This window comes from Acartia tonsa, chromosome 10 (assembly GCF_053477335.1).
Source record: "Acartia tonsa isolate MP-2025a chromosome 10, ASM5347733v1, whole genome shotgun sequence".
Classification (NCBI taxonomy): Eukaryota; Metazoa; Arthropoda; class Copepoda; order Calanoida; family Acartiidae; genus Acartia; species Acartia tonsa.
In genome coordinates, this window is record NC_137269.1 from 7,070,630 (window position 1) to 7,098,446 (window position 27,817).

At 35.4% G+C, this 27,817-nt stretch overlaps 2 protein-coding genes across 3 annotated transcripts; one reads left to right on the plus strand and one right to left on the minus strand.

Moving 5' to 3' along the window:
• The first annotated feature begins 132 nt into the window (after positions 1 to 132).
• On the plus strand, positions 133 to 27,810 carry LOC145330285 (uncharacterized). Of its 2 annotated transcripts, XM_080174923.1 has the most exons (25): positions 133 to 734; positions 1,162 to 1,221; positions 1,573 to 1,719; positions 2,395 to 2,536; positions 3,252 to 3,463; positions 4,360 to 4,464; positions 4,975 to 5,145; positions 5,919 to 6,043; positions 10,911 to 11,080; positions 12,120 to 12,201; positions 13,690 to 13,871; positions 14,687 to 14,759; positions 17,776 to 17,884; positions 18,851 to 18,961; positions 19,520 to 19,638; positions 20,210 to 20,351; positions 20,568 to 20,804; positions 21,372 to 21,592; positions 21,912 to 22,070; positions 22,279 to 22,443; positions 22,977 to 23,142; positions 23,566 to 23,678; positions 24,675 to 24,800; positions 24,970 to 26,348; positions 27,527 to 27,810. In XM_080174923.1, exons 1-24 carry the CDS (start codon positions 666 to 668, stop codon positions 25,220 to 25,222), a joined length of 3,459 nt encoding a protein of 1,152 aa, XP_080031049.1. In that variant the 5' UTR covers positions 133 to 665; the 3' UTR covers positions 25,223 to 26,348; positions 27,527 to 27,810. The 2 variants fall into 2 exon arrangements, with proteins under 2 accessions (XP_080031049.1, XP_080031050.1); XM_080174924.1 differs by lacking the exons at positions 133 to 734; positions 1,162 to 1,221; positions 27,527 to 27,810 and adding an exon at positions 1,289 to 1,329 and having other exon boundaries at positions 24,970 to 25,330.
• LOC145329280 (uncharacterized) lies at positions 15,990 to 17,260 on the minus strand. Its single transcript, XM_080173340.1, has 2 exons — positions 17,212 to 17,260; positions 15,990 to 16,630 (listed from the first exon to the last, which is right to left on the minus strand). Exon 2 carries the CDS (start codon positions 16,622 to 16,624, stop codon positions 16,106 to 16,108), a length of 519 nt encoding a protein of 172 aa, XP_080029466.1. The 5' UTR covers positions 16,625 to 16,630; positions 17,212 to 17,260; the 3' UTR covers positions 15,990 to 16,105.
• Positions 27,811 to 27,817: the final 7 nt, after the last annotated feature.

The window sequence follows — 27,817 nt, forward strand, 5'->3', positions numbered from 1 at the left end:
CATACCCCCATCTCTTTTCTAGGGGGTTTCTTTCCTCCTTCTCTTTTCTTTCCCCTCACTTGTGACGTAAATAAACAGCCCCGTCAAATCAATTTGAAATTTGTCCCCATTTTTTGCACCATTTTAGACAGCATCATTTATATTCTATCTCATTGTAATATCTTCATTTTATAATACTTTCAATTATCGTAGATTTGGGTTTGTTTGGTCAAGGACAAAAAGGCTAATTGTCAGTCCAATTCTACCTAGAATAATGTCATTAAATATGACTTTATGGCTGAAATTAGGCAACAAAATCAAAATCAAAAAGTCAACCGAACTTTCCCCGATCCACTTTAATTATTCTGCATAATTTTCATTGTAATGGTCTGTATCAGACTTAAAAATTAAACATTTACAATCATCATAATTGAACTCGCATGTTTTACTATAAACAAATTCGCACTCTTGATCGTCATACCATAATTTTTAACTCCAATATTCGAACCATAATCAATCAACTAATCAAATATGTTTTCAATTCATTTTTTTACGTCTTCACTACATTTGCATCAGGTCTATTATCAATATTCTCATACTATTACTAAATGTTTTTGTCCTTCTTTCCAGAAAAATAAGTTGGCCAATGGTCTGTTTGTGATCCGCTGCTGGTCTGTATGTAAGTGATGGATAATCCAGGTGTGAGCCTGTTTCAGAATGGCCTGTCTCTCCATGTGGATGCGGTCAATCAACAGGTTATGATTTATCTTTTTTAGTAGTAATTATATTCCCAGGGGTCTTAAGGGATAAGACATTGAACGATAAATTGATGTACATCCACATGGATGAATTCAAATTGTTGGTTGAAAAGTTTGGACACTAATAGTTTAGAAACAACCAATGGTAATTACAAAACTTAGGGGCCCAGTGAAATTTACAATCCTATGTCCCATCCATCCATATTAGGGTAGGTGCACAAAAATTGTGCTCTATTTAATGGACGTCCAAGGGGGGGGGGGTATAGGGATGATTATCCCCCCCCCCTCAAATAAAAAAGCTATGACATCCTTGCTCTATTTCAATTTTGTCAAACAATATTAATCCGTCCACTTAACAATTCATTTTTGTTTTTACTGGTATCATCTGTATTATTTTATTCTGAGTCACGCTGTAAATTTGTAGGAACAAGAAGAGGAGGAGGATGAGGCGGAGGAGAACTTGAGGATTCAACAGGAGCTACAGGTAAGGAAGGGGGCATGGTGAGGCGGAGGAGAACTTGAGGATTTAACAGGAGTTACAGGTAAGGAGGATGAGGAGATGGAGAACTTAAGGAATCAACAGGAGTTACAGGTAAGGAGGGGGAGGAGGATAACATGAGGATTCATCAGGATTTACAGGTAAGGAGGGGGGGGGGGGGGCGGAGGAGAACTTGAGGATTCCAGAGGAGCTACTGGTAGCAATGTTAGATTTTTGAATATCATTGTTATTATATAAGATCGGTCCGGCCTTAATGTGGCCTAAATCAAAACGAAATACTCTTTAGATGGCACATTTTTTAACCAAACAAAGAAATAATGACGCTCTCACTTACAGGCCAATCTCCATGGAGCTTTCGATGATCTATCCCTCTCCCTTGATGAATCAGATGATTATGATGGGGAAGAAACTGCGGAAAATTCGGAGCACCATTTGGGACCTAAGAGTAATGGTTATCCTCAAGAATTACTTACTCCTGGACAGGTATGAATATGCAACTTGGATTAAAATGGAAAGGGGAAGATATTTGGTTATTTGTCGAGGCTACTCTATAATTCACTTTGTCTGACCGTCAGTCCGTTACGCTATGGGGGAAATGAGATTTACTCAGCTCCTATAAAAGATAGAATGCTGAAACTTTTTGACAGCATTCCCACCATCAACAATTAACTAAAAAACATCAATTGAAGTGGGACTTCTTTTTAGCAGGTTTTAGGCTATTTTTATTTTTTTCACATTTTTGATGTTTATGGTCCGATTTTCAAAATTTTCACAGTTAATTAAATTTCCCATCGTTTGAAGAAAATAACAATGACGGTCAGACTGCCTTTTTGCACGTTTTTGGCTATTTTTATATTTTTCACATTTCCCTCCATATCTTTGGTGTTTATGGTCCGATTTTCAGATTTGTTTCAGTTACAGTTATTAGAATTAAATTTCCTGGTGTTTTAAAATAAGAAACAATGGCGGTCACACTGCCTTTTTAGCAGGGTTTTTTTTGGCGATTTTATAGGTTTTACATATTTCCCCATATCTTTGGTATTTTTGGTCCAATTTTCAAACTGGTATATTGTTTTTTAAAAAAAAAACCGTAGGTAATTGATTCACTATCGTTTAAAATACGATGAATTATATTGTAAAATACTAAAATGGTTGTAGGTACCCCTGAAAAATGTGACCAGCACGCCCTTCACAGCAAATCAATACACGCATGGATTTGGAGGAGGGGGACAGTTTCACCAGCTCGCCGTGGAGGAAACTAGTATGATGGAGGGGGAGGAACATGATAATACTTACACCCCAGGAATTTATTTTCATATTATTAACCAAAGAAATGAAATACCTACCTATAGAGGAAACTGACATTTGGCATTATAGAGTAGCTTTGCTACAGATAAATAATGTAAAATTAAGCTTAACAAGAATAATAATTCTCATATAAAACTTGTGCTACGCCCGTAGAGGCATCTAGGGGTACTTTAAGAGGGGGGGGGGGGGGGAAGGAAGTCGACCCATCTCAAATTTTCAATTTGAGCTTTAAAAATAAAAAAAATTGGATGTTGGTCAATTTTTTCTAGGGGCAGTTCTCTTGGAAATTGTTGTTGTACCCTCCCCCAAAATAGTTATAATCCTTCCTTAGACCCATAAGCAGCTACACTGTAAAGGAGAATCATATCGGTTCAGCAAATAGCGATATCCCTCGAAAACACATGGACTGACTGACACAGATCCTGTTACTTTTATAGAAACTAGCGGCTACGCCCCTCGAGGCCTCTAGGGGCACTTGAGGGATAATTTTCTTCTAGGGGCGATTTCTCTTGTGAATGTGGTGATACTCTCCCCCAAAATAGTTATAAACCTTCCCGGGACCTATGAGAAGCTACCCTGTTAAGGAGAACCCGATCGGTTCAGCGGTTAGCGAGATCCTTCGCTATAAACAAACAGACAGATAGACATCGTTCTACTTTGTATTATAAATACTGTCATCAAGTTAATATTGAAAATAAATACGTTAGCAGGACCAGACAACGAAGCACAATATCAATATAAACAAGAAAATCCCACAAATGTAAAAACAGTTAATTTCCAACACCTACCACCTTCATATAAAGCAGTTAACAATGGCGGATATTCGCCTGAAAATATTGGAGGAGGAGGTGGTGGTTTTGAGTCCAATGATCCAGTTAATAGAAAACCAGATTATCTAAATAAGTCAGATTCGGAAAAGGTATGTAATTACCAGGAATAAGGTATAACCAACAAGCGAAATAAATTTGAATTATTTTTTTTTTTTTTGGGGGGGGGGTACTTGTAGACTCGTAGAGGTGGTCATGTCTACATTGTGTTGACGCCAAACCCAAATTATGGCTGATTATGGCAACGAACCATTTCCGATAATTGTCATACAGTACTCCTATAAAAAAAGGCTAACTGTTTATTGGCGGCTGAAGATCAAAGTTCTATAAAAACAAGTATGACAACATCCATAATAGAAAACCTCTGAAATCCGACAGTAGGAAAAAATAACATTAACACTTGTCGAATGTGAGAACTTAATAAGCAGTAAATCAATTTATGGGTCGAAACAAAATTTCGTAAACACAGGATACTGTTTAAGGACACGCTTACATTTTTAGGACTTGCTTAAGATATTGCACTTTTTTGTCCTTAGAAATTGTCAAAAAGATAAAAATCATCATGTTCTAATAACGATTATAAAGTGGCTGCGCTTTCTTAATGGTGCCTAACTGTTAAAATAATCATCATTTAAAGTTTGAACTCGATGGAACATTTCTAACATGTTTAGATTAACGAAAGAGCCATCTGTTACGTACTTATGTATGTACACTGTACAGAACATTTTTTGTAGGGGGGGGGGGGGGATAGTCGATCCCACTATTTTAATTTTAGTTTTAAAAAGAAATTTTTTGTGGGGGGAAGGTAATCTTCATTTTTTTGGGAGGGAGGGTGTCCCACCCCCAAGAAAATAGTTATAAAGCTACCCTGTAAAGGAGAACCTGATCGGTTCAGCGGTTAGCAAGATTCTTCGGTACAAACATACAGACATCGTTGTACTTTGTTTTATAGAAAGAATACATAATGTAGTAAAACACTTTTCTTAAGGTAAAAGAGAATGAACGATTATTTGCCATGTATACAGCTAGAGGAAGACAAATAGAAGAATTAGAAGCACAGATGGATAAACTTAGAACAGAGCATGCCACGCAGGTAACATTGAACAAAAGGGTTGGCAATCCGAAATCCGCAATACGCCCAATTTTTGGACCCAGAATTTAAATTTGCACTTCAAATTGTGGATTCGGATTGTTAATTTTTACCTATGACTTTTGTATCATTTAAAAAAAATATTTAAATATGGCAGACAAAAACCAAAAAAGTATTTTATTATTTCTTAACTACAAGTAAAATGGTGGGTAGCATCTAAAGTTTTTTGTATTTTATTTCACAGTAGCTTTTCATGCTTATTTTAGGTTAAGTAAAGGTTAAGAAATGGCTCTAGAAAGGTGCTTGGTCAAGCTCAGACTCCCCCCCCCCTCCTCCTTATCTAAATTTAATTTGATTTAAAATAAGTGGTGGCGAATTTTTTTGTTTGTTTGTTTATTTCTTTCTTTCCTTAGGTACTTTAGATTAGGTTACGTTATACACAATTATATATCAGAGCTTATTGTATCCTTAAATCATTTTTCTGTGATGCACTTCATGCAACTATCCCTTTAGATAAGACAGCTGCGACAGCATCTAGCCACAACAGCTGTTGAGAAGGAGCAGCAAGGCCACAGCTTGGAAGAGCTAGAACAGCTGTTGGCTGATGCACGCAGGGAAAATCAGCTGTTGAAAGATGACATACATCCCATGAAAGAAAAGCTTTCCTCCCTACAAGATCTAAAGGTATGTATAATGTATTTTCATTAGGAAATTCTTATTTTAGTAACAGGATGTATGTCTGTCTGTAGCGAAGGATTTCGAGAATGAGATGAACCGATACTTTTATCGTTTGTAAAGTATCATCTCATAGGTTATGATAAAAGTAACAGGATTTCGTCCGCCTGAAGAATATTGCTAACTGCATACAGTTTAGCTTCTTATAGGTCCTGGGAAGGGTTATAACTATTTTTTGTAGGGTTGGCAATCCAAATCCGAAATCCGGAATAAGTCCAATTTTTGGCCAATATTAGAATGCAGAATCCGAATCCGGAATCCGTTATTTTAATAGCGGATTCGGATTCTTATTTCTTAACTCAAACCCCACTGTTTGAAGGCAAAAAACACCCCTCCCCCTATCTCTCCCCGCTGTAGGGTCTAGAAATAGGAGAAAAGCTACTGTGTAAATATGAAAAAATGCAGCTTTAGATTCTTCCCAGTACCCGATAAAATATAATCCCTTAATTTTTTTTAAGCCTTTTAAAATAGTTATATAAACCTTCCCGGGACCTATGAGAAGCTACCCTGTTAGGGAGAACCCAATCAGTCCAGCGTTTAGCGAGATCCTTCGATACAAACATACAAACACACAGACAGACAAACAGACATCTTTAGAATAAGGATTATGGAAATGCTATGCTTAATTTTGTCATATTCTAAGCGAAAAATATGAATTATTTTTAAAAAATCGTAGTTACTTTATTAATACAATATCGTTTGAAATACGATAAAATGATTAGGAAAAGCTGGAGATGGACCACAATGGGGATAAAGAGACAATAATCCAGCTGCAACAGAAAATCCGGCAGCTAGAAACAACAGATACAGTGCTGCGTGCCAGACAACAGTATGATGCTTTGTTAAGGTAACTCTAGCGGCGGCTCTTAGTTCAGAGTCTTTCTTAAAACTAGGGATGGCAATCCATCACATTTTTGGAACGGATTTGGATTCTTACAAGAATCCGTCCAAAAAAATGGCGGATTCCCGCGGATAACGGATTCTTATTTTTGGCGGATTCCGGATTCAATTCTAGCAATATTTTAAAAGGCTTTTTTTTAAAAATTAAGTGCTATAATTCACTTCCGAGAATTTAACCAGAAAGATTTTATATATAATGATGATAATCTTTGCCTTCAAAAAGGGGGAGTTGAAAAAAAAACTCAAGACGCTAATATTAGCCTACATATTAAGAATCCGCTTTTTTAAAAAACGGATTCTGGATTCGGATTCCAAAATTGACCAAAAATTGGGCGGATTCTGGATCCCGGATTCGGATACGGATTGCCAACCCTACTTAAAACCGTACTGTATATATATGAAATGGGGGGATATTGGACATTAGAGTAAAACACTAGTGGGAAAGGGTTAAATAACTGTATCTCCCCATCGCACTGTCCTTGTGCTCATTGTCAATTGGGTCATTGAAAATCAACCAATGGTGTGGTGTGCATTAACACAGCCAAGTAGCAAGAAATAGTTTGGTAGCAGACAAATAAGGTCATTGAAAAGGAAGGGAGGTAGTTATCTGTATATACATCGATGCAATAGATCTGTTTATTGGACTATAAATTTCACATGCATCTAAAGTTTTATAACCACGTTATCATAATTAAAAAAATCGTTGGCTCATAAACTTGAGGCAGATTTAGTGAATTGTAATTAAGGGGGGGGGGAAGTTTTGCCACTTTCGCTTACTCCGTGATTATTGGGCTAGGTATTAAAGTTAGACTATAGGTTATTTGGGATAAAAGTTTACTTTTGGGTAGTAGCTCACGTATTTTTAATCATTTTTTGGATAACCCCACCCCCTAGCCCCCCAGGGCTCAAAAACCCCCTAAAAATGAACCTAACCTTAATTTTCTCAGGAACAATTTGACCAATAGAGATGATTTTTTAAACTTAAGCTATTATGCTTATAAACTAACTTCTAGTTTAGAAGCCACCCCCCTGCTGCCAACCCCTAGCCCTCCGGGGCTCCAAAAAACCCTAAAAATGAACCTAACCTTAATTTTATCAGGAACCATTTGACCAATAGACATGATTTTTTAAACTTAAGCTTGTATGCTTATAAACTAACTTCTAGTTAAGAAGTCACACCCCTGCCGCCAACCCCTAGTCCTCCGGGGCTCCAAAAAACCTAAATATGAACCTAACCTTAATTTTCTCAGGAACCATTTGACCAATAGAGATGATTTTTAAAACTTAAGCTTTTATGCTTATAAACTAACTTCTAGTTTAGAAGTCACCCCCCTGCCGCCAACCCCTAGCCCTCCGGGGCTCCAAAAAAACCCTAAAAATGAACCTAACCATAATTTTCTCAGGAACCACTTGACTAATAGAGATGATTTCTTAAACTTAAGCTTTTATGGTTATAAACTAACTTTAAGTTTAGGAGACGCCCCCTGCCGCCAACCTCTAGCCCCTCGGGGCTCAAAAAAAACCTAAAAATGAACCTAACCTTATTTAAAATTTCTTATTTAAAGAGTTAGAGGTACACTTATTAAACAAAATATGCATCTTGTTGGATGTTATTGACATATCTGCTGAAAAAATAAGAATCGGCCACCAGGTTCAGGTGCTGCAGGCCTCCAGGTCCACTCTGGAGACAGGTAAAAATTAAAATTTCTTATTTGAAGAGTTAGAGGTACACTTATTAAACCAAATATGCATCTTTTTGGATTTTATTGACATATCTGATGAAAAAATTAGAATCGGCCTCCAGGTTCAGGTGCTGCAGGCCTCAAGGTCCACTCTCGACAGGTGAAAATTAAAATTTCTTATTTGAAGAGTTAGAGGCACACTTATTTAACCAAATATGCTTCTTTTTGGATGTTATTGACTTATCTGCTGAAAAAATTTAAATCGGCCTCCAGGTTCGGGTCCTACAGGCCTCCAGGTGGACACTGGATAGGTAAAAATAAATTTTCTTATTTGGAGAGTTAGAGGTTAACTTATAAAACAAACTATGCATTGTTTTTGATGTTAATAACATACTTGAAGATAAAATTTAAATCGGCCTCCAAGTTCAGGTGCTGCAGGCCTCCAGTTCAACACTAGACATGAAAAAATTTAAATTCTTAATTTAAGAGTTAGAGGTCAATTCACAAGAAAATAAGCATCTTGTTGGACAATATTACCATATTTAAAGATGGCTTTTTGGGGGTATTTTCAGATATTTTCGCTGTTTTTTTCTCAGTTTTTTAAGACATGTTAGGTATCATATTCATTGATACTTTTTGATATGGACACTTTTACCTGCGTCTTGGTGACTGCTGGTTGCAGCTGGCCAGGTGAATATCTGAACTTGGAGCCAAATTAATATTATTCTCCAGAAATTGTAATAACAGCCAAAAGATCCATATTCTGTTTTATAAGTTGCCCTCTAACTCTTCAAATAAGAAATTTGAATTTTTACCTGTCTCAGGAGTGGACCTGTAGGCCTGCAGCACCTAAAGTTGGAGGCCAATTTAAATTTTATCTTCAAGTATGTTATTAACATCAAAAACAATGCATAGTTTGTTTTATAAGTTAACCTCTAACTCTCCAAATAAGAAAATTTATTTTTTACCTATCCAGTGTCTACCTGGAGGCCTGTAGGACCCAAACCTGGAGGCCGATTTAAATTTTTAAAGCAGATATGTCAATAACATCCAAAAAGAAGCATGTTTGGTTAAATAAGTGTACCTCTAACTCTTCAAATAAGAAATTTTAATTTTCACCTGTCGAGAGTGGACCTGGAGGCCTGCAGCACCTGAACCTGGAGGCCAATTCAAATTTTTTTAAGCAGATATGTCAATAAAATCCAAAAAGATGCATATTTGGTTTAATAAGTGTACCTCTAACTCTTCAAATAAGAAATTTTAATTTTTACCTGTCGAGTGGACCTGGAGGCCTGCAGCATCTGAACCTGGAGGCCGATTCTAATTTTTTCAGCAGATATGCCAATAACATCGAAAAAGATGCATATTTTGATTAATAAGTGTATCTTTAACTCTTCAAATAAGAAATTTTAATTTTACCTGTCTCCAGAGTGGACCTGGAGGCCTGCAGCACCTAAACCTGGAGGCCGATTCTAATTTTTCCAGCAAATATGTCAACAACATCCAAAAATAAGCATATTTGGTTTAATAAATGTACCTCTAACTCTTCAAATAAGAAATTTTAATTAAGGTTAGGTTCATTTTTAGGGGTTTTTTTTAGCCCCGGGGGGCTAGAGGTTGGCGGCGACTTCTAAACTTAAAGTTAGTTTATAACCATAAAAGCTTAAGTTTAAGAAATCATCTCTATTAGTCAAGTGGTTCCTGAAAAAATTAAGGTTAGGTTCATTTTTAGGGTTTTTTGGAGCCCCGGAGGGCTAGGGGTTGGCGGCAGGGGGATGACTTCTAAATTAGAAGTTAGTTTATAAGCATAAAAGCTTAAGTTTTAAAAATCATCTCTATTGGTCAAATGGTTCCTGAGAAAATTAAGGTTAGGTTCATATTTAGGGTTTTTTGGAGCCCCGGAGTCCTAGGGGTTGGCGGCAGGGGGGTGACTTCTAAACTAGAAGTTAGTTTATAAGCATAAAAGCTTAAGTTTAAAAAATCAAGTTTATTGGTCAAATGGTTCCTGAGAAATTAAGGTTAGGTTCATTTTTAGGGTTTTTGGAGCCCCGGAGGGCTAGGGGTTGGCGGCAGGAGGGTGACTTCTAAACTAGAAGTTAGTTTTTAAGCATAATAGCTTAAGTTTAAAAAATCATCTCTATTGGTCAAATGGTTCCTGAGAAAATTAAGGTTAGGTTCATTTTTAGGGTTTTTTGGAGCCCCGGAGGGCTAGGGGTTGGCGGCAGGTGGGTGACTTCTAAACTAGAAGTTAGTTTATAAGCATAACAGCTTAAGTTTAAAAAATCATCTCTATTGGTCAAATTGTTCCTGAGAAAATTAAGGTTAGGTTCATTTTTAGTGGGTTTTTGAGCCCCGGGGGGCTAGGGGGTGGGGTTATCCAAAAAATGATTAAAAATACGTGAGCTACTACCCAAAAGTAAACTTTTATCCCAAATAACCTATAGTCTAACTTTAATACCTAGCCTAATAATCACGGAGTAAGCGAAAGTGGCAAAACTTCCCCCCCCCCTTGGTTCCAAACTTTTCCACCAATGATTTTCATATCATTTTGTGTATCATTATTGGCGAAGTATCGTCCATTGTCTTATCATTTAAGTTGTTTATCTGAATCAATTTTAAAGTTTTAGCTTCTCTTTTATGGATGTTGTCATCCTTATTTAAGGCTCAGTTTGTTGTTAATCATAAATATCCCTTTAGGAATATATATTATGCATATTAGGATATAGGAAGGAATTTTAATGTTAGGGGGAGATTTTAAAACTGCATCAAATTTTTTTTTTTATAAAATTCGTTTTTTTGTATAATTCTTTAACTAAAAGCGGGAATACAATTTAAGTTAATTAATTTTGATATCTGTGATTGGTGGATTGAAAATTATCTGCGCTTTGATTGGAGAAGCTTAAGTGTTGCACATCATTCAACCAATTAGAGCGCAGGTAGTTTCTAATCCATTTATCCTATTGGTCAAAATTAATTAACTTAAATTGTATTTCCGCTCTTAGATATAGAATTATACAAAAAATGAATTTTAAAAAAAAAATCCTTAAAATTTGATGCAGATTTCAAATCTCCCTCTAACATTAAACTTCTTTACAACTTATATATCCTAATACATATCCTAAAATTGTCTAGATCCTTAAAAGAACGTCACGAGGACGAGCTGCAGAAAGTACGTACGGAGGTTGACGCAGCAAATAGCGCAGCTAGAGACAAGGACCAACAGATCAATGGTCTGAGGTCGAAGCTGAGCGACGCCCAGAATAACTATGATTATATGCTGAGAGAGAAAACTAGTCTTATAGGTAAGAATAGGATTTATAGTGTTCATTCGAAACCGATTAATATCTGATGGATTAGAACCTGTTCTCATCGATACAAAAAATTATGTCTAGTATCATATTATAAAAAGTTCTCTAAGAATATAAAATGTAACAATTATAAACAGCTTTCCGCGGATGTAGAATGTACAATTTTAAGATTAAAACCAGTTTTTTTAGCCCCGACGTGCCGAAGGTACGGGCTAGAAAAAACTTGTTTTAATCTTATGATTGTACATTTTTATATTCGTAGAAAGCTGTATATAATACGATGCTAGACATAGTTTTTTCGTATGGATGAGAACCGGTTCCTATCCACCGGATTCAAATGAATACAAGAAATAACTATTATTGGATTGATAATAGTGGAGGGAAAATATGGCCATATTATTGGTTAGAAAGTGTACAGATTTTGTTACGAAGGGGGGAGTGTTATGTTTACAATTCATTCGTATAATGAGTCCTATATAAATAGTCGTATTTCTTAGGATAAAGCCTTGCTTGGGTAATTAAAATTATATCGTGCAAAAATGTCTTTCCTCGTATAATGTGAAGCATTTGACAAAACAAATCAATAAAATAAGTCAGCTATGAATAGTTGAATTTCTTGGGATAAAGTTAGCTTTCAAGAAATTATTTAATTAAAATATTTCGTCGCTCGTATTATTTGAATGAATCGTTAATAACAAAACAAAAAAAAGGTGTTTGTCTACTTTTCAAGTTTGACGGATTATGGTGCCAATTCTATCTTTTATATCTACTTTATCTATTACTAGCGGATACGCCACTAGCGGTCTCTGGTGGCACTTGAGAAGGGGGGAGTTGAATTCGATAACCCAATTTTTAATTTTAGATTGAAAAAGAAAAAAAATTGGAATCGACCATCCATTGTAAACTTTAGTTCTGAAGTTTTTTTTTTGGGTGGGGGGAAATTTTTTCTTTGGAGAGTGGTTACCGAGATCCTTCAGTACACACAGGCATACAGACAGACAGAGATCCTGATACTTTATTATAATGATTTTAGATGAGCTAAGCTGTAAATGTGACGAGTACCAGAAGAAATTGTTGCTCCACCAGTCAGATGACCAAGCCTTGGAAATTGCAAGGTTGTTCTTCTATTAAGTAGTGCAGCTAGTCTATGATTAGTATAATTCAGTGCGTCTGTAACTACCAATAGTCATAGGTTTGCATACTTACTAGGGTTGGCAATCCGGAATCCGGATCCGGAATCCGCCCAAGTTTTGGGCCAATTTTGGAATCCGGATCCGGAATCCGTTTTTTATTAGCGGATTCCGGATTCTTAATTGGTATGCTAAAATTAACGTCCCGAGTTTTTTCTTTCAACTATCGCTTTTTGAATGCAAAGATTATCATCATTACATATAAAAATTTTCAAAATCTGGTTCGATTCTCGGAAGTGAATTATAGAGAACACCAAGAACATTAATTTTTAGAAGATATGTAGCACTTAATTTTTTTAATTTTTATAAAAAGCCTTTAAAAATACTGCTAGAATCCGGAATCCGAACCCGGAATCCGTCAAAAATAAGAATCCGGAATCCGCAAGGAATCTGCCACTTTTTTTGACGGATTCTTTTAAGAATCCGGAATCCGAATCCGGCCCAAAAATTCGACGGATTGCCATCACTAATACTTACCAGTTTTTGTTATTTTTAATTGCGAATGTCTTATTATTTACTGAAAAGTCATTTGTTTTATGTGATTTTTCGGCTGTTATTCCTGTATTCCCTGTACCAATGAGACTCCATTATACAACTTATTTGTTTCGTCGGTCTGTCAGTTATAGTACAAGAACAAAGGGGGGGGGGGGGGCGAAAGTGACACTTTTTGAAACCAAAACTAAAAGTCAAAGGAACTCAACTAAAAAAAGAGTTACAGGTCTGACATTTTGCATGGCAGTTGCTTTATAGGGGTACAATATGGAACTGTGAAGAAACGGCGGCGCAACCGCCGAAAACCGCCGAGAAAAGGCAACAAAAATTTCGGCGGAAAACGGCGGTTTTCGGCGGTTGCGCCGCCGTTTCTTCACAGTTCCATATTGTACCCCTATAAAGCAACTGCCATGCAAAATCTCAGACCTGTAACTCTTTTTTTAGTTGAGTTCCTTTGACTTTTAGTTTTGGTTTCAAAAAGTGGCACATCCGCCTCCCCCCTTTTAAAAACATTAAAAAACAAACATCAAAGATTTTTTTTAAGGCAATTTATGTTTTATATTTTTTTAGGATGGTCTTTTAATTTGGCCATTTCAGTCATTCCCTCCTTTTCGAAAACAGATCTTTCTTTTTCCTGTTCAATGGTTCAAATTATATTTATAGGACATATATTTGAAATAAATTCAATTTTCCACCATGTAGTTTTTAAAATATCAAGACTTGCATTCTTGTGATATATTAAGTTTTACAAAAACAGCATGACGAATAATTTAGGGGTGTCTGTCTAATTGTTTGTTATTTATTGTTATACAAAATTAAATATGTTTGATGATATACTTGTGACGTATGTTTGAAATTAGTTTCTGAAATGCACTTCATGCAACTATCCCAATTATTCACTTATACATTATTAACTTTTAGATTAAAGACAGCTCTTGAGGCCGCCCACCGGCGTGCGAATGATTTGGAGGCGGAGTCACGCAACCGCAAAGCTGTGATTAGCCACCTGGAGTCAGAATTGAGCGGCTACGAGGCTATGGGTGTCGACGAATTGTCAGAATCAATGGTAGCGCTGGGTCTAGCTGGTACTTCCAAAGCGGATGGTAAGAAATTTGAGTTGGTCCCGCTACTCTATAATTTATGTACATATGTTGGTACATTGTTTTAAACTAAAGATATTTAATTTTTACAGTAAATATTTTTCTAGTAGGTATATCTTCGAATCTGCTGGATTCGAATCTACCCTAAGCCATACTAAAATAAAAATCGAATGCCCGCGACTCCAACCCTCGACAAAAGCCAACAAAAATGGAATATTAATTTTTCTCTCCGCGGATAAGCTGTCTATATTACGATGTGATAATAGTTATTTCTCGTATCGTATTATAAACGGCTTTCCACGGATATAGAATGTACAATTATAAGATTAAAACTAGTTTTTTTAGCCCCGTGGTGCCTAAGGCACCGGCTAAAAAAACTAGTTTTAATCTTATGATTGTACATTTCTATATTCGTAGAAAACTGGATATAATACGATGCTAGACAGTTTTTTCGTATTCATGAGAACCGGATCCTATCAACCGGATTCAAATGAATACGAGAAAAAACTATTAAAGTATTAACAAACTTTATATGCCTAATATAGACAGACATAGACATTCTGTTACTTTTATATATACTAGAGGCTAGCGGCTGTGCCCCAAGCATCTAGGGGTTCTATATAATATTCGAAGGGATATCATGGATGGGCAGAAAAATAGCATTAAACCATACCCAGACTTTTTTTTTATAAAAATAAAAAAAACCTAGTGTCATCTCAGAGCCTATACGAAGCCTCCAACTAAAGGAGAACTACATCGGTTCAGTGGTTACTAACAAAAAAAGGTTAGTACTTTAAATCATAGGATTATGTTTTAAGGTGTAACCAGATTGAAGGAAGAATTGCACAAATCTTTGAGCAACATCAAGAACAAAAGAGAACAAATATCAAGGTAGGGCGCATATTTTTACATTTTACGGAGCTATAAGGTTCATATTTGTACACTTTACACTATCATAGAGCTATAGGGTTCATATTTGTACACTTTACACAATCACAGAGCTATAGGGTTTATATTTGTACACTTTACACAATCACAGAGCTATAGGGTTCATATTTGTACACTTTACACTATCACAGAGCTATAGGGTTCATATTTGTATACTTTACACAATCACAGAGCTATAGGGTTCATATTTGTATACTTTACACTATCACAGAGCTATAGGGTTCATATTTGTACACTTTACACTATCACAGAGCTATAGGGTTCATATTTGTATACTTTACACTATCACAGAGTTATAGGGTTCATATTTGTATACTTTACACTATCACAGAGCTATAGGGTTCATATTTGTATACTTTACACAATCACAGAGCTATAGGGTTCATATTTGTATACTTTACACTATCACAGAGCTATAGGGTTCATATTTGTATACTTTACACAATCACAGAGCTATAGGGTTCATATTTGTATACTTTACACTATCACAGAGCTATAGGGTTCATATTTGTATACTTTACACAATCACAGAGCTATAGGGTTCATATTTGTATACTTTACACTATCACAGAGCTATAGGGTATATTACACAATCACGGAGCTATAGGGTTCATATTTGTACACTTTACACAATCACAGAGCTATAGGGTTTATATTTGTACACTTTACACAATCAAAGAGCTATAGGGTTCATATTTGTACACTTTACACAATCACAGAGCTATAGGGTTCATATTTGTATACTTTTTGAATGTTGTTTACATTGCCATGAAAGGACAGTAATCTTTTTATAAGCAAATTAGAAAAGAGCGACATTGTTTTAGATATTTTTACCTAAAGAGAAGGGTAGGTTTCTGTAGAATCCGTAAAGGTGTGTGTTTTAAGGCTTAAAAATAGTAGTAGAACGATAATATTCACTAAATATGTGTATTTCTTATTGAAAAGAACTATAGACAAATTTTTTTAAAAGTTAACATGAATTTTTATCGTTCTACTACTGTTTTTAACTTATAACACATAACCTTTACGGATTTTACCCGAAACCTAACCCTCTCTTTATATCCTATTTAGATTAACATTTGGGAAGTCACTCCCCCCCCCCCCCCCCACCTTAAGTGCTCCTAGAGACTTCTAGGGGGGGGGGGGCGTAGCCTTTAGTAGTAAACAAAGTAGTACGTTACAAACATTTATTTATTTATTTAAAGGAACATACAAAAATTTATTTACAATATATTTTTATTAGAATATATATTTTATAATAATTAAATAGAATCTGATTTGTTTACTTATTAAAGCTCATCAATTGAAATAAATCCATCATTGTTGGCATCGAAATACCCAAACCCCTCATACAAATCTACCTCTGGGAACACCCAGCCAAATTCATTTCTGTCAATCAAACCATCCGCGTTCACATCCACGCCCTCAGTGTTAACAAGAGTGTAGGCCATATATGCAACTTCATCAAATCGATTTGCAGCTTCTGGAGGAGGATTGGCATTTGCTGGATCAGGATTTCCATTTGCAGGATTAGGATTAGCATTTGCTGGATCAGGATTAGCATTTGCTGGATCAGGATTGGGATTTATTCTTGTAGACAGTGCATCTAGTAGCGCCTTCAAAAACAGTCCAGCCGTTCCGACGGTAAACAGTGTGTAGGGGTCGAGGGTTCTGGCTCGTAGGTCATAGTTGGCTTCGGCCAGAGCGCTGCGATACAAGTCATAATTTTGGTATATTTCTAGTTCGGTAGGGGGCGCAGGTGATGCCCCACACAGGGCAGCAGTAGACAGTAACAGAAACACAAGCATTCTAACCTATAACATAAAAGCATTAAGGTGTATTTGGATGTAGCGAGGAGTCTCGTTAAACGCTAATAACTGATACGGTTTTCCTTTACTACCCACCCCCCGCCCCCCAAAAATTCCCTACCCCCTTATATTATATTTACTTTTTGAAACTAGGGGCGTATTCACTAGTATATAAAAATAGTATTAGATTGAATTAATATGTATGTACATATATTGTTTTAATAATAAGCCTTAATATTTATGTACAATTTTGTTTATAAGAAGCGCAGCAATAAGTCAGTCTAAAGCTACTTTGCTTTATATGTAACCAGACAAAATGTTTTCTTTGGACAAAGATGGGTATTTATCCTTTATCCTATTATATAAAGTAGTTTTTTGTCTGTAGCAAAGGATCTCGCTAACCGCTGAATCGATTTATTTGAACTATTTTGGGGGAGGGTATAGATAAATCGCAAAAATTACCCCCTATCCCTAACATATTTTTAAAAAATAAAATTGAAAGGGGGGAGGTTCGACATCTTCCCCCTTCAAGTGCCCCTATAGGCCTCTATGGGGCGTATCCGCTAGTAAGGTTTTAAGTTGATTACCTGGTAGTTGTTGAGCTGTTGATGGCTAAAACAAGACTGATGCCCAACCCAATACAATCTACCTATTTATACCCTGCGCAAGTTAATCTGCCGCATTTTCACAGAATTATTACGAAATTTAGGGTGGGTTAATCCGCCGCTAAAATCTCCGCCCATTTTGACCATTTTTACCTGGGGTGGATTCTAAAAATAAATTTGCATCGCTTGTGAGGCAAAATTGTTTTTATGAAAAATCCTCCAAAATCACATAAAAAATCTACAAAAATGAAATAAATTTATAGAAGGGTTATTAACATAAGATTGTATTTAATTTTTGTACATTTTTATGTGATTTTGAGAATTTTTCACAAATATGTGTAGGTATTCCTCATTTAATAGAACATAAAATAGAACATAGACAAAAAAAATTGATATATTTATATTTATTGAATATTATTGTTCTACTACTGTTTTTAAGCCTTAAAACTCACACCTTTACGGAATTTTAGCACAACCTACCTCCCCCTTTATTGATTCTATCACTTAATACTCCTAGCATTGATGACATAAATATGTTTATTTTAGGCTAGAAGAAAAGTTAACAATTAAAACAGAAGAATTTAACGAGTTAACTAGTCGCTATGAAAAATTATCCCTCCAACTCACAAATCTACAACAAGAAATTCATAAAAAGGTAGGCAATGTTAATATTTAAATTTAATAATAAAATAGCCGAGAACTATAATGATGGTCCGTCCGTACGTCTGTATGTAACGGTTAGCTTTTTTCATTAATTTAGGCATGTTAGAATTGTCCTACTGATTTCAAACTTTGCATGATGATTCCTGTAGTAGTTAGGTACAATTCCGAAAGCGAAACAACTCAATAATCTTTACCAGAAAGTCCGTACGTCTATCTCAAACATGTTGATTTTTACCTTTTTGACAACTGACTTTTATGTGATAAAATTATCCGATTGATCTGATTTTTTGGAATATTGATTCTTTTATACATTTATGATCTGATTATTCAGTACTGACACTCTCAAGTGTTAATGTTCGTTTGTCCTACCGTTTCAGAGCTTCGCTTTTATGGATGTTGTCATCCTTGTAAATATGTTAGGATAGCGTAGCTACTTGGTAGTTTTTATACCAGGGCATAAACTTTGCCAGACTTTTTTGGTCATATTAAGATTATGCAATTCTCAATTGTAAGTGTCATTAAATGTTATATGTTAGTTTTAAACTAAAAGTATTGAAACTTTTTAACCTATAAATTTGATCTACAAACGGCTACTTTTGTCTATCATTATTGGAAGTTGGGTAAGTTAAATTTATCTTCCATTGTCTTATCCTTTAAGATCCCTGCATTAAATTACATATGTGAAATTAATGTATGAACGTGAGAAATACCATACCCCCCTCCCCCCCATTCTTAAAATTTTACATAAAGATATTAAGACAGGTTGACATTTTAGTCAAGTGGAATGTTTTAAAGGGGATTTGACGTGATAACATTTACCTTTTTAATTTAGAAAGGGGGAGAAATATTTAAGTATGGTTTTTGTCCATTCTTTGTACAGAATCTTATTTCTGTTTTTAAGATCTTAGAGTACCTACAGCAAACAAACTTGTATTCAACTAGAATCTTTTATTTTTAGACAAATGACACCGAAGAACTTAAAAAGACCAAAGAGTTGCTTGAAAAAGAGATGACCAAGACTAAAGAGCTAGAAAATGCTCTTAAAGAAGCAGAAGATCACAATATTAAGGTAATTTTATTTAAACAAGGATAACAACACCCATAAAAGCTAAGCTCTGAAACGGTAGGATAAACGAACATTCATTAACACTTGTCGAGTAATAGTACTGAATAAGCAGAATATTAATGCATAAGTCCAAACAAAATTGTAAATAAATTTGTTACATACTAACATTTTATTATAAAGCTTCGCTTATAACATTGTTCCTTGTTGTAATAGGAATCCGTATACTAAAAATCAGATGAATCGAACAATTTTAACAAACAAAATTTTGATTTAAAAAAAAGTTAAAGTACGGACTTTCTAGTAAAGATTATAGAGTTGCTGCGCTTTTTTAGTCGTACCTAACTGTTTTAGCAATCAACATGCAAAATTTGAAATAGATAGGACAATTCTAACATGCCTAAATCAACGAACAAAGCTATCCGTTTCAGACGAACGTACGGACGGACCGACCCGAATTATAAAAAAAAGCTTCGCTTCTAATTATCTGTATAAAGCAGGGCTATAAAAAAAGAAAAATTAGGTAATCTTTCGCCTATAAAATGTTTGTATAAAATATTTTAGGTAAAGAAATGTATGACCGAAATGTTGGAAGGTAACCAGGATGATAAAATGGAAGCTATAGACAGTCTCAGAGAGGAATATGAAGAACATTGTAAAAATGCTGTCGAACAGACTAAAAGGTAGTGTAAAGCATTTTTTTCTCCGTCTCGTTTTTTTTCGAGGGGGATATACTCTATATTATTGTTTGCCGATAATTGGAGCTTTCCCTCATAATGCTTAGCGAGCATAGAACCCATTTTCCTTATTTTAAATAAAAAATTTAAAATTAAGGGGGCTAGTTTTGTTTCTTTGCCCAACTCCAGTGGGGGATCTTATGGGAGCATGCTTTTCTTTTATATTTTTTTTACTGAAAAATGGATTTAACAAGTTTGATTTCAAGTATATGATTTTAATAATAAGTTACAAGTATATCATCAAACATATATAATTTTGTATTACAATAAATAACAATCATTTAGAAATCACTAAAATAGTCGTCATGGTGTTTTTGTGAAAATAAGCCAGCTATATAAATTGTATATATCACAAAATACGATTTTCAAGTCTTGATATTTTTAAAACTACCTGGTAAAAAAATGAAATTCTTTCAAATATATGTCCTATAGATGTAGTTGAAACTATTGAACAGAAAAAAATTTACATTTCACTTAATTCAAGTTTAAATGCACTTCATGCAACTACCCCTTTTAGTTTAATGGAAGGAGAAATACGAAGATTAAAGATCGAACTAGACGTGTACAACAAGACAATTCTGGAACTCAGGAAAAAGCTGGAGGCTTCTAGTAAACAAGCAAATCAAGAACTGGTTACTAGTTTACAGGGTAAAATAAAGGTGATTTTTAATAGCGAAGTTTTACATTTATGATAATCCTTAATTTTTGGAACAATGATTTTTAGAACGATTCGTTACAATGTTGTAAGCAAAGCATCTCTATAATCAAGTCCAAAAATATAAATGTTCTCATATTAATCCACCGTTCCTTAATAATGTTCATTAATTTAATTCTGGAAACAAATTTCGCGTACTATTATTTTATTATTACTTTAGGAGTTAGAAAAATCATTAGCGCTTACAAACACAGAAAAAGAAACATTAGAAGCTGCAAAGAACCACCTAGAACAGTCCATAGAAGAGCATAAGAAGAAGTATGATGAGTTGAGAGCTGATTATGAGGAAAAAGTAGGTGATGGCGCCTCTATACCAGAACACCTGGAGGCGGTCATCCAGAAAAGAATTGAAACTGTCAGAACTCAACTCAGAGAAGTCTGGGAGATTAACAGAAAGGTAAGGCTTACACGTCCATAGGGTCCATAGGGGGGGGGGGGGGTTAAAGGGATGTTGACCCCCCTATAACTTCAAATTCTTAATTTCGAAAGAAAGGATTGAACGTCTTTGGTAAGCGTATCTTTTTTCCTGGTAACGTTACTCAAACCTTGTTATATTATACCTGTTACAAGATTTTTCTATTTTCAAAAGCGAAGCTTTTCTACAATTATTACAGAATGTCCGTACGACCATTGAAATATATAATATTGATTTTGAACTTTTTTGACAACAATTTTTTTAGTAATATAACTTTTTATCCTATATATCTGAGTTTTGGAATACTGATTACTAGGACATTAAAGTATAATATAAGCAAATATCTCTGTAATCAAGTCCTAAAACTGTAAGTATGTCCTTTTAACAGTATCATGTATTTAACAGTTTTGCAACATATTTACGTACAATTTAATTGAAGATTAAACATTTTTATTCTGCTTATTCAGTTCTGACACTCTACAAGAGTTAATGTTCTTTTGTTCTACCGTTTTAGAGCTTCGCTTTTTATAGATGTTGTCATCCTTTTAGGGTGATATCGAGGAAGCTGTGGCAGCTGCACGGCTAGACTGGCTCAAGCGGCTGCCAGAGGTTGAGAAACCGGGCGGCGCGGCACGGATGAGCATCAGCCAATTAGAAGACGTAAAAAACAAGCTGTCAGCTGTTTCACAGGAGAAGGAGAAGCTGCAAGTTAAGCTGGCACAAGAGAAGACTCAATGTTTGGAACTTGAAAAAAATATTGAAAGTCTAAGGTAGAAATTCTAATAATATTGAAATTATAATTTATATACATGTTGTTGTGACTTATAAATTAATATTCTGCATATTAGTTTTATAAAGTATAGATGGTCGTAGTGGGACAAAATGACTAAAGTATCAGCCATGTTACGTCAATAAAATAAGGGATTATCCATCTTTTTTTTTTGGTGTTTTCTTTCCCACTTATCCTTTCATCTCTTCATTTTTATGACGTCACATGGCTGATTATTGAGACACTTTGTCCCACTACAGATGTTCATCTATTAGAGCTTCTCTTTTTTATGAATGTTGTCATCCGTGTTTATTATTTAGGAATGACTTGGTGATGTTACGTAAAGAGAAGCTTGAGTTTGAAAGTCAATCCCACTCTGATTTATGCTCAGCTCTGTCAAAGCAGGCTGACCAATGGCAGGACCGGTTGACAACTGCCAGAAAACAGGCGGAGGAACAAAGAAAGCTTATTAGTGATAGGTATAGTGTTAATTTGGTTAAATATCCATATGTATCTATATCTTCTACTAGCGGCTACGCGTGTAATTCCCCCAAAACAAATATAAACCGTCCCGGGACCTATGAGAAGCTACCCTGTTAAGGAGAACCCGATTGGTTCAGCAGTTAGCGAGACCCTTCCGTACAAACAAACATCCTGTTACTTTATTATAAGGATATTTATTTCTAGGCATGATACTGAGTTGGCCGAGCTTGAGACAAGGCTGCGCAGCCGCGAGAGGGAGGCCGGTGACCTCGAGGCGAAGCTTGACAGGGTTGAGTCGGAGCACGGGCTGGCTCTAGACAAGTGGAGGAGAGTGCTTGAAGAGAAAAATAGAACAATCCAGTCTTTACAGTAAGTGTTGATGTCTATGATAAATAAAAAATATTATTTAGTGTGGATAAACTACCTAGTAAAAGGAGGAAGGAAAAATGAATAAATATTTTTACCCCGTCCTTGGAGAAAAAACTATGGGGGTGGGGGGAAATCATGAATCTTGCAGAATATACACCCCTGAGGTCTCTTCAACTTAGATATTAAGATGAGATTGAAACCCCGCGTCTACGAGTCTACACTAGAGGCCTCGAGGGGAACTTGAGAAGAGGGAAGTTGAATTCTAACGGGTTTTTTAAAAAGAAAATTTTTAAAAAAAATTAAGCGATTTCTATGTTGCGTTCAAGTCTCTAGGTTCGAATATTTAAAAAAAAGATATTTCTCTTGTTACCCTCCTCCAAAATAGTTATAAACCTTCCCAGGACCTATGAGAAGCTACCCTGTTAAGGAGAACCCGATCGGTTCAGCGGTTAGCGAGATCCTTTGGTACAGACATACACATAGACAGACAAACACATCCTGTTACTTCATTACAAGGATATATTTATTTATAGAAAGAACAACAATGGCGACATAGAGCTGCTAAAGAACGAGCTGAACCTGCGGGTAGAAGAGGTTGACCGTCAGCGCAAAGAAATGGCCGCCATGGCAGACAGATGGACAGACGAAGTGAAGAGTATCCATGCTACGCACCAACAAGAGAAGAAAGAATTAGCTGAGGTTAGTTTTATGTATTTAGAAGCGCAGCTTATCTATAAGTTGTGATTACTCATTCATAAAGGGGGAGGTAAAGCGAAGCATTTCTATAATTAAGTACTTAAATGTAAGTATGTTCTCAAACATTATCCTGTATTTAAGCAGTTTTACAACAAATTTACTTACAAATTTATTTTGACTTTCATAAATTTACATTCTGATTATTCAGTTCTGACACGCGACAAGTGTTAATGATCGTTTGTCCTACCGTTTAAGCGCTTCGCTATTATGGGAGTTGTCATCCTTGTTAATTAAATTAAACTTTTATTAGGTATGATTTTAATGCCATCACATCGTAAAATTGACGACTTCTCCATTTGCCCCCCCCCCCCCATATATTATATTATATACTTCGCTTGTTGGTTATGCCTTATTCCTGGATTTTAGTTGACAGAGAAGTATAATGGCTTAAAGCAGAAGGTGCGGAAGTATCAGCGCCATGTCGAACAGAAAGAGAATCATTACAAACAAGAGTACGCCAGGCTAGAATCTGAATTCAAGTAAGATTTTTTTATGGGTAGCGCAGCTACTTCATAATTTAATTAGGTGTGTGTGTGTTAGTGTGTACATCCGTTCTATGACTATAACACAATCGCAGCATATTTACTTCTTAGTGTTTTAACATTTACCTATTGTTATAGGACTTTATGGTTCTCCTTTACCGGTTAGCTTTTTATAAGTCCTGGGAAGGTTTACAACTGTTTTGACGGGAGGGTACCACCACCCTCTCAAGAGAAATCTCCCCTAAAACAAAAATCACCCCCCCCCCCCTTTTTCTTTCTTTTAAAATATAAAATAAAAACTGCTTTATCGAATTTAACTCTCCGTCCTCAAGTGCCCCTAGCCTCTAGGGGCGTAACCGCTAGTTTGTATTAAATTTAAATAGGTTTTGCGGCTTTTGAACGCAATTATCATGTTTACATAGACGTTCAAGAAGAGGGGGGGAGGGAGGTGAAAAAGTTGTTAACCCCCCTATACTTTGAAACACATAATTTTTTCCCCCTAGGAATTTTTACAAAATACATTAGATAACCGTTCTCAAAGTCAAACCTTTTAAACCCCTCAATTTAACCCCCTCAAAGATAAGCTTAGACATCTTTGATGTTTTTTAAAAGCTTTTAGGGTCGGTCCGTTCGTACATCCGGAACGGATAGCTTTTTTCGTTAATTTAGGCATGTTAGAATTGTCCCATCGATTTCATGGCGATTCCTTTAGTAGTTATTAGTAGAGCTTATTGATTCCTGGGACAACAAAGTACAATATTATAAGCGAAGCAACTCTATAATCAATTCCAAAAAATGTAAGCATGTCCATAAACATTATCCTGTATGAAGCAGTTTTTCAACAAATTTACTTACAATTTTGCTTTCATTGTTATATTTATATTCTTATTATTCAGTTCTGACACTATACAAGTGTTAATGTCCGTTTGTCCTACCGTTTCAGTGCTGCGTTTTTATGGATGTTGTTATCCTTGTTAACCTCTTATGATTTAGGTCAACACTAGAGAGGCTGCGAGGTAGGATGGAGGAGGCGTACAGTGCCAAGGAAAGGGAGGTGGAAAGAGAACTGGGTCATATGAGGAATCAATTTACTGAGGAGTTGAAAAATATTGCATCCAGGTTGGTTTAAGATTTAAGTTTCAGAAATCTATATTTTATACCAGCCGAGAAAATCACTGTTTCCTATAGCGTTAAGGACTAAGGACCCGACGCATGTAGTAGTAGTTGAGTAGTTTTGCTACTTAATTATGCATTGCTACATTTGGGCTTAATCGTCGATTGTTTTCAGGAAAACCAACACTGAGCGTCCTATGACTCCGGTCGAACTTCGCGGCCATCACATATCAGCTGATTCTGCCGGGGGGAGGTCTGCAGTCTTGGGCAGGGGCGAGGGAGAGAATTTTTACGCGGGAAACAAGGAAAATGAGGAACCAACGCGGCAGCGCGCTGGGTCTCAGGATGCTTTGAACAATATTAGGAGTGCCTCCCTTAAACAGTATTATGTCGAAACCTCTAGAGAAATTCAACAGTTATTGAAATAAAATTGATATTTCAATTAATCCTTTAAAACTAAATATTTCGCCTGAAAAATATGTAAAGATTTATTGGAACATTGTGTTTTGTTTTTTTTCCTTTGAATATAATGAAAATTCATTCATTTTTTAAAGATAATTTAACTGTCTTTAAATCCGTTTTTTTTGTATGCTTTATAATCAATTGAGTAGAAAAATGAATATTCTTATGTATAGATAGATAGATATATATTTTAGTGAAAATTATAATGATAACCAAAAAAATGAATTGACTTATTACGCTTCATATTTTGCATATTTGTTATTAAAAATTGATCTCCATTAAATTGCTGCCATAGAAACTACCTAACGTTTTCATTTAGCAACATTACCTGTGAACATTTGTGTACCTTTTTGATACTTGAAAGTTAAAGGAGGGATGGGGGCATTACTTACCACAAAGGTTAGTTAAAATTTACTATGTGAATTTATGACACCTTTAGGTGCTTTCTCATAAAATCAGGGTTGGTATTTTTTGCGGTTGCGGGGCACTAACCCTGCAGTATTAGATAGCACCCCCTTAGAAATTAAATCTAAAAAGATCCTTTGGCATGTTTACCATAGATATTTCAATTTGTTCAATTTATTTTATTTTGCGACTGTTAAACACATACCATTTGAATATCTTATTAATTCATACATACTTTGAACACACCCCACCCGCTTTTCTAACCTAACACGCCTTTGGGTGGGGTGTGTGAAAGAAATGTCCCCTCCCCTCCCTCTTTATGAAACTTTTGATTAGTGAATATACATTTTTGTATCTGACTTGTCTATTAATGCAAAAAGTCACTTTGAAATTATTATTTATTGTAGGGTCGGGCCGGATATCCGGCCCGATACTGGATTTTGAAACTAACTGGATATCCGGCTTATTCCTTATGTCGAATATCCGGTCAGATATCCGGTTATTTTCCGGATTTCGTCCTATTTTCAATATCTGACCGGATATCCGGCATTATAAATAAATCCGGCCAAAAAAGTATCTGGCCCAACCCTAATTTATTGTGATTAATGTTATTTTGTAAATTTTTGTTACCTCACTGTCGACATTTATGTGATATTTAGTTTTTGTTACAAGGTTTTTCATTTTAAGGTAGGATTTATTTTGCTGAACCAAGTAACGCAGCATTGATTATATCAGGGGTGTATATTAGGGGATTTTTTTTCCTGGCTTTTTTTGAAATTCAAGTAGTGCAGTTGCAATTATTGTGCCTTTTGGTGAAAAAACACTTGTGTAAAAATTTTAACCATTTTGGACAAGTATTATGCCCAGTAATTTCACTTTGAAATTTTGACGCCCCCCTTATGGGGGTCAAAAAACCATTATCAGAATTATGGCTTCATGGTGCTCCCTGAATAGGTCGTGATGAGTAGAATCAGGAATTTTTGAAATTTTCAAAATATCTCGTTCCTAGGCTGAGAAAAGTTCAGGGAGCACCATGAAGCCATAATTCTAACGCAAGTATTTTTTCACCAAAAGGCATAATAATTGCAACTCAACTACTTGAATTTCAAAAAAAGCCGGGGAAAAAATCCCCTAGTGTATATTCTGTACAAGATTCATTTTTTCCCCTACTGCAAATTTTTTTATTTTTTACCACTCCTAGTTTTTTTCCAGCAAGGAAGGGAAAAAATGGAAAAACTCTTTATTTTATTCATATTATCACCTCTTCCACATATTCGCCAGGCGTTAGCCGTTACCTTTCCAACTTTTTGTTCGATTTAGGGAAAATAGACCCACCAAGAATTACTCATACAAAATTTAAGATCGAAATTCGAATTCTAGGTGCCATTTAATCATTGATTACAATAAGGTTGCATTAACCTCCCCCCCCCCCCCCTTCTTTTGCTAGATACTGAACCTATCGTGTTCTAAATGCTAAAGGGGCAGCCGCTAGTAAACAAAAAATTGACAGGGGTGTATATTTTACATGGGATCCCCTGCTCAGGGGGGGGGGGGGGGGAAATAAAAAATAAGTGGTTGGAGGGAAAAAAAATGTAAAAATTAAGAAAACTGAAAACATTTTTTCCAGTTCCCGAGGGGGGAATCAGGCTGGTGGTGAAAAAAAATTTTAAAAATGTGTGGTAGGAGGAATAAAATAAATAAATAGGTAAAGAGTTCTTTAAATATTTTTTCATTTTCCCCCTACTTGGTGAGAAAAAACTAGGGGGGGAAGAAAAATAAAAAAATTTTGTAGCAGGGGAAAAAAAATAAATCTTGTGCAGAATATACACCCCTGAAAATTGACAAGTACTACTTTAAATGACAAGTCTTGTAACAAAATATTTTCGTTCCACTTTATGTACCTTATGCAACAGAAACATAATTTTGCGCATTTTTTTATGGGGAATATGGGGATTATGAATTTTTCTGCAAATGATCCAGACTTCAATGTAAAAAAAACTTCCTTTTTTTTCTAACTGAAAACTTTTTTATACATTCCTATACTAAATATAGATGACATTTATACCATATTAACATTTTATAGTTATACATTTATATTATAATCTTTTATACAATGCACCCTAAATAATTTGTGTGTGTTATATTTCAGCTTATCT

What these genes read in the sequence shown, in the direction of transcription:
- LOC145330285 (XM_080174923.1), top strand. Translation starts at nt 666, where the DNA reads ATGGATAATCCAGGTGTGAGCCTGTTTCAGAATGGCCTGTCTCTCCAT. An exon ending in AAAAATATTGAAAGTCTAAG is followed by an intron (nt 21,593 to 21,911) that starts GTAGAAATTCTA and finishes TTTATTATTTAG; the next exon opens with GAATGACTTGGTGATGTTAC. An exon ending in AGGCTAGAATCTGAATTCAA is followed by an intron (nt 23,679 to 24,674) that starts GTAAGATTTTTT and finishes CTTATGATTTAG; the next exon opens with GTCAACACTAGAGAGGCTGC.
- LOC145329280 (XM_080173340.1), bottom strand. Translation starts at nt 16,624, where the DNA reads ATGCTTGTGTTTCTGTTACTGTCTACTGCTGCCCTGTGTGGGGCATCA.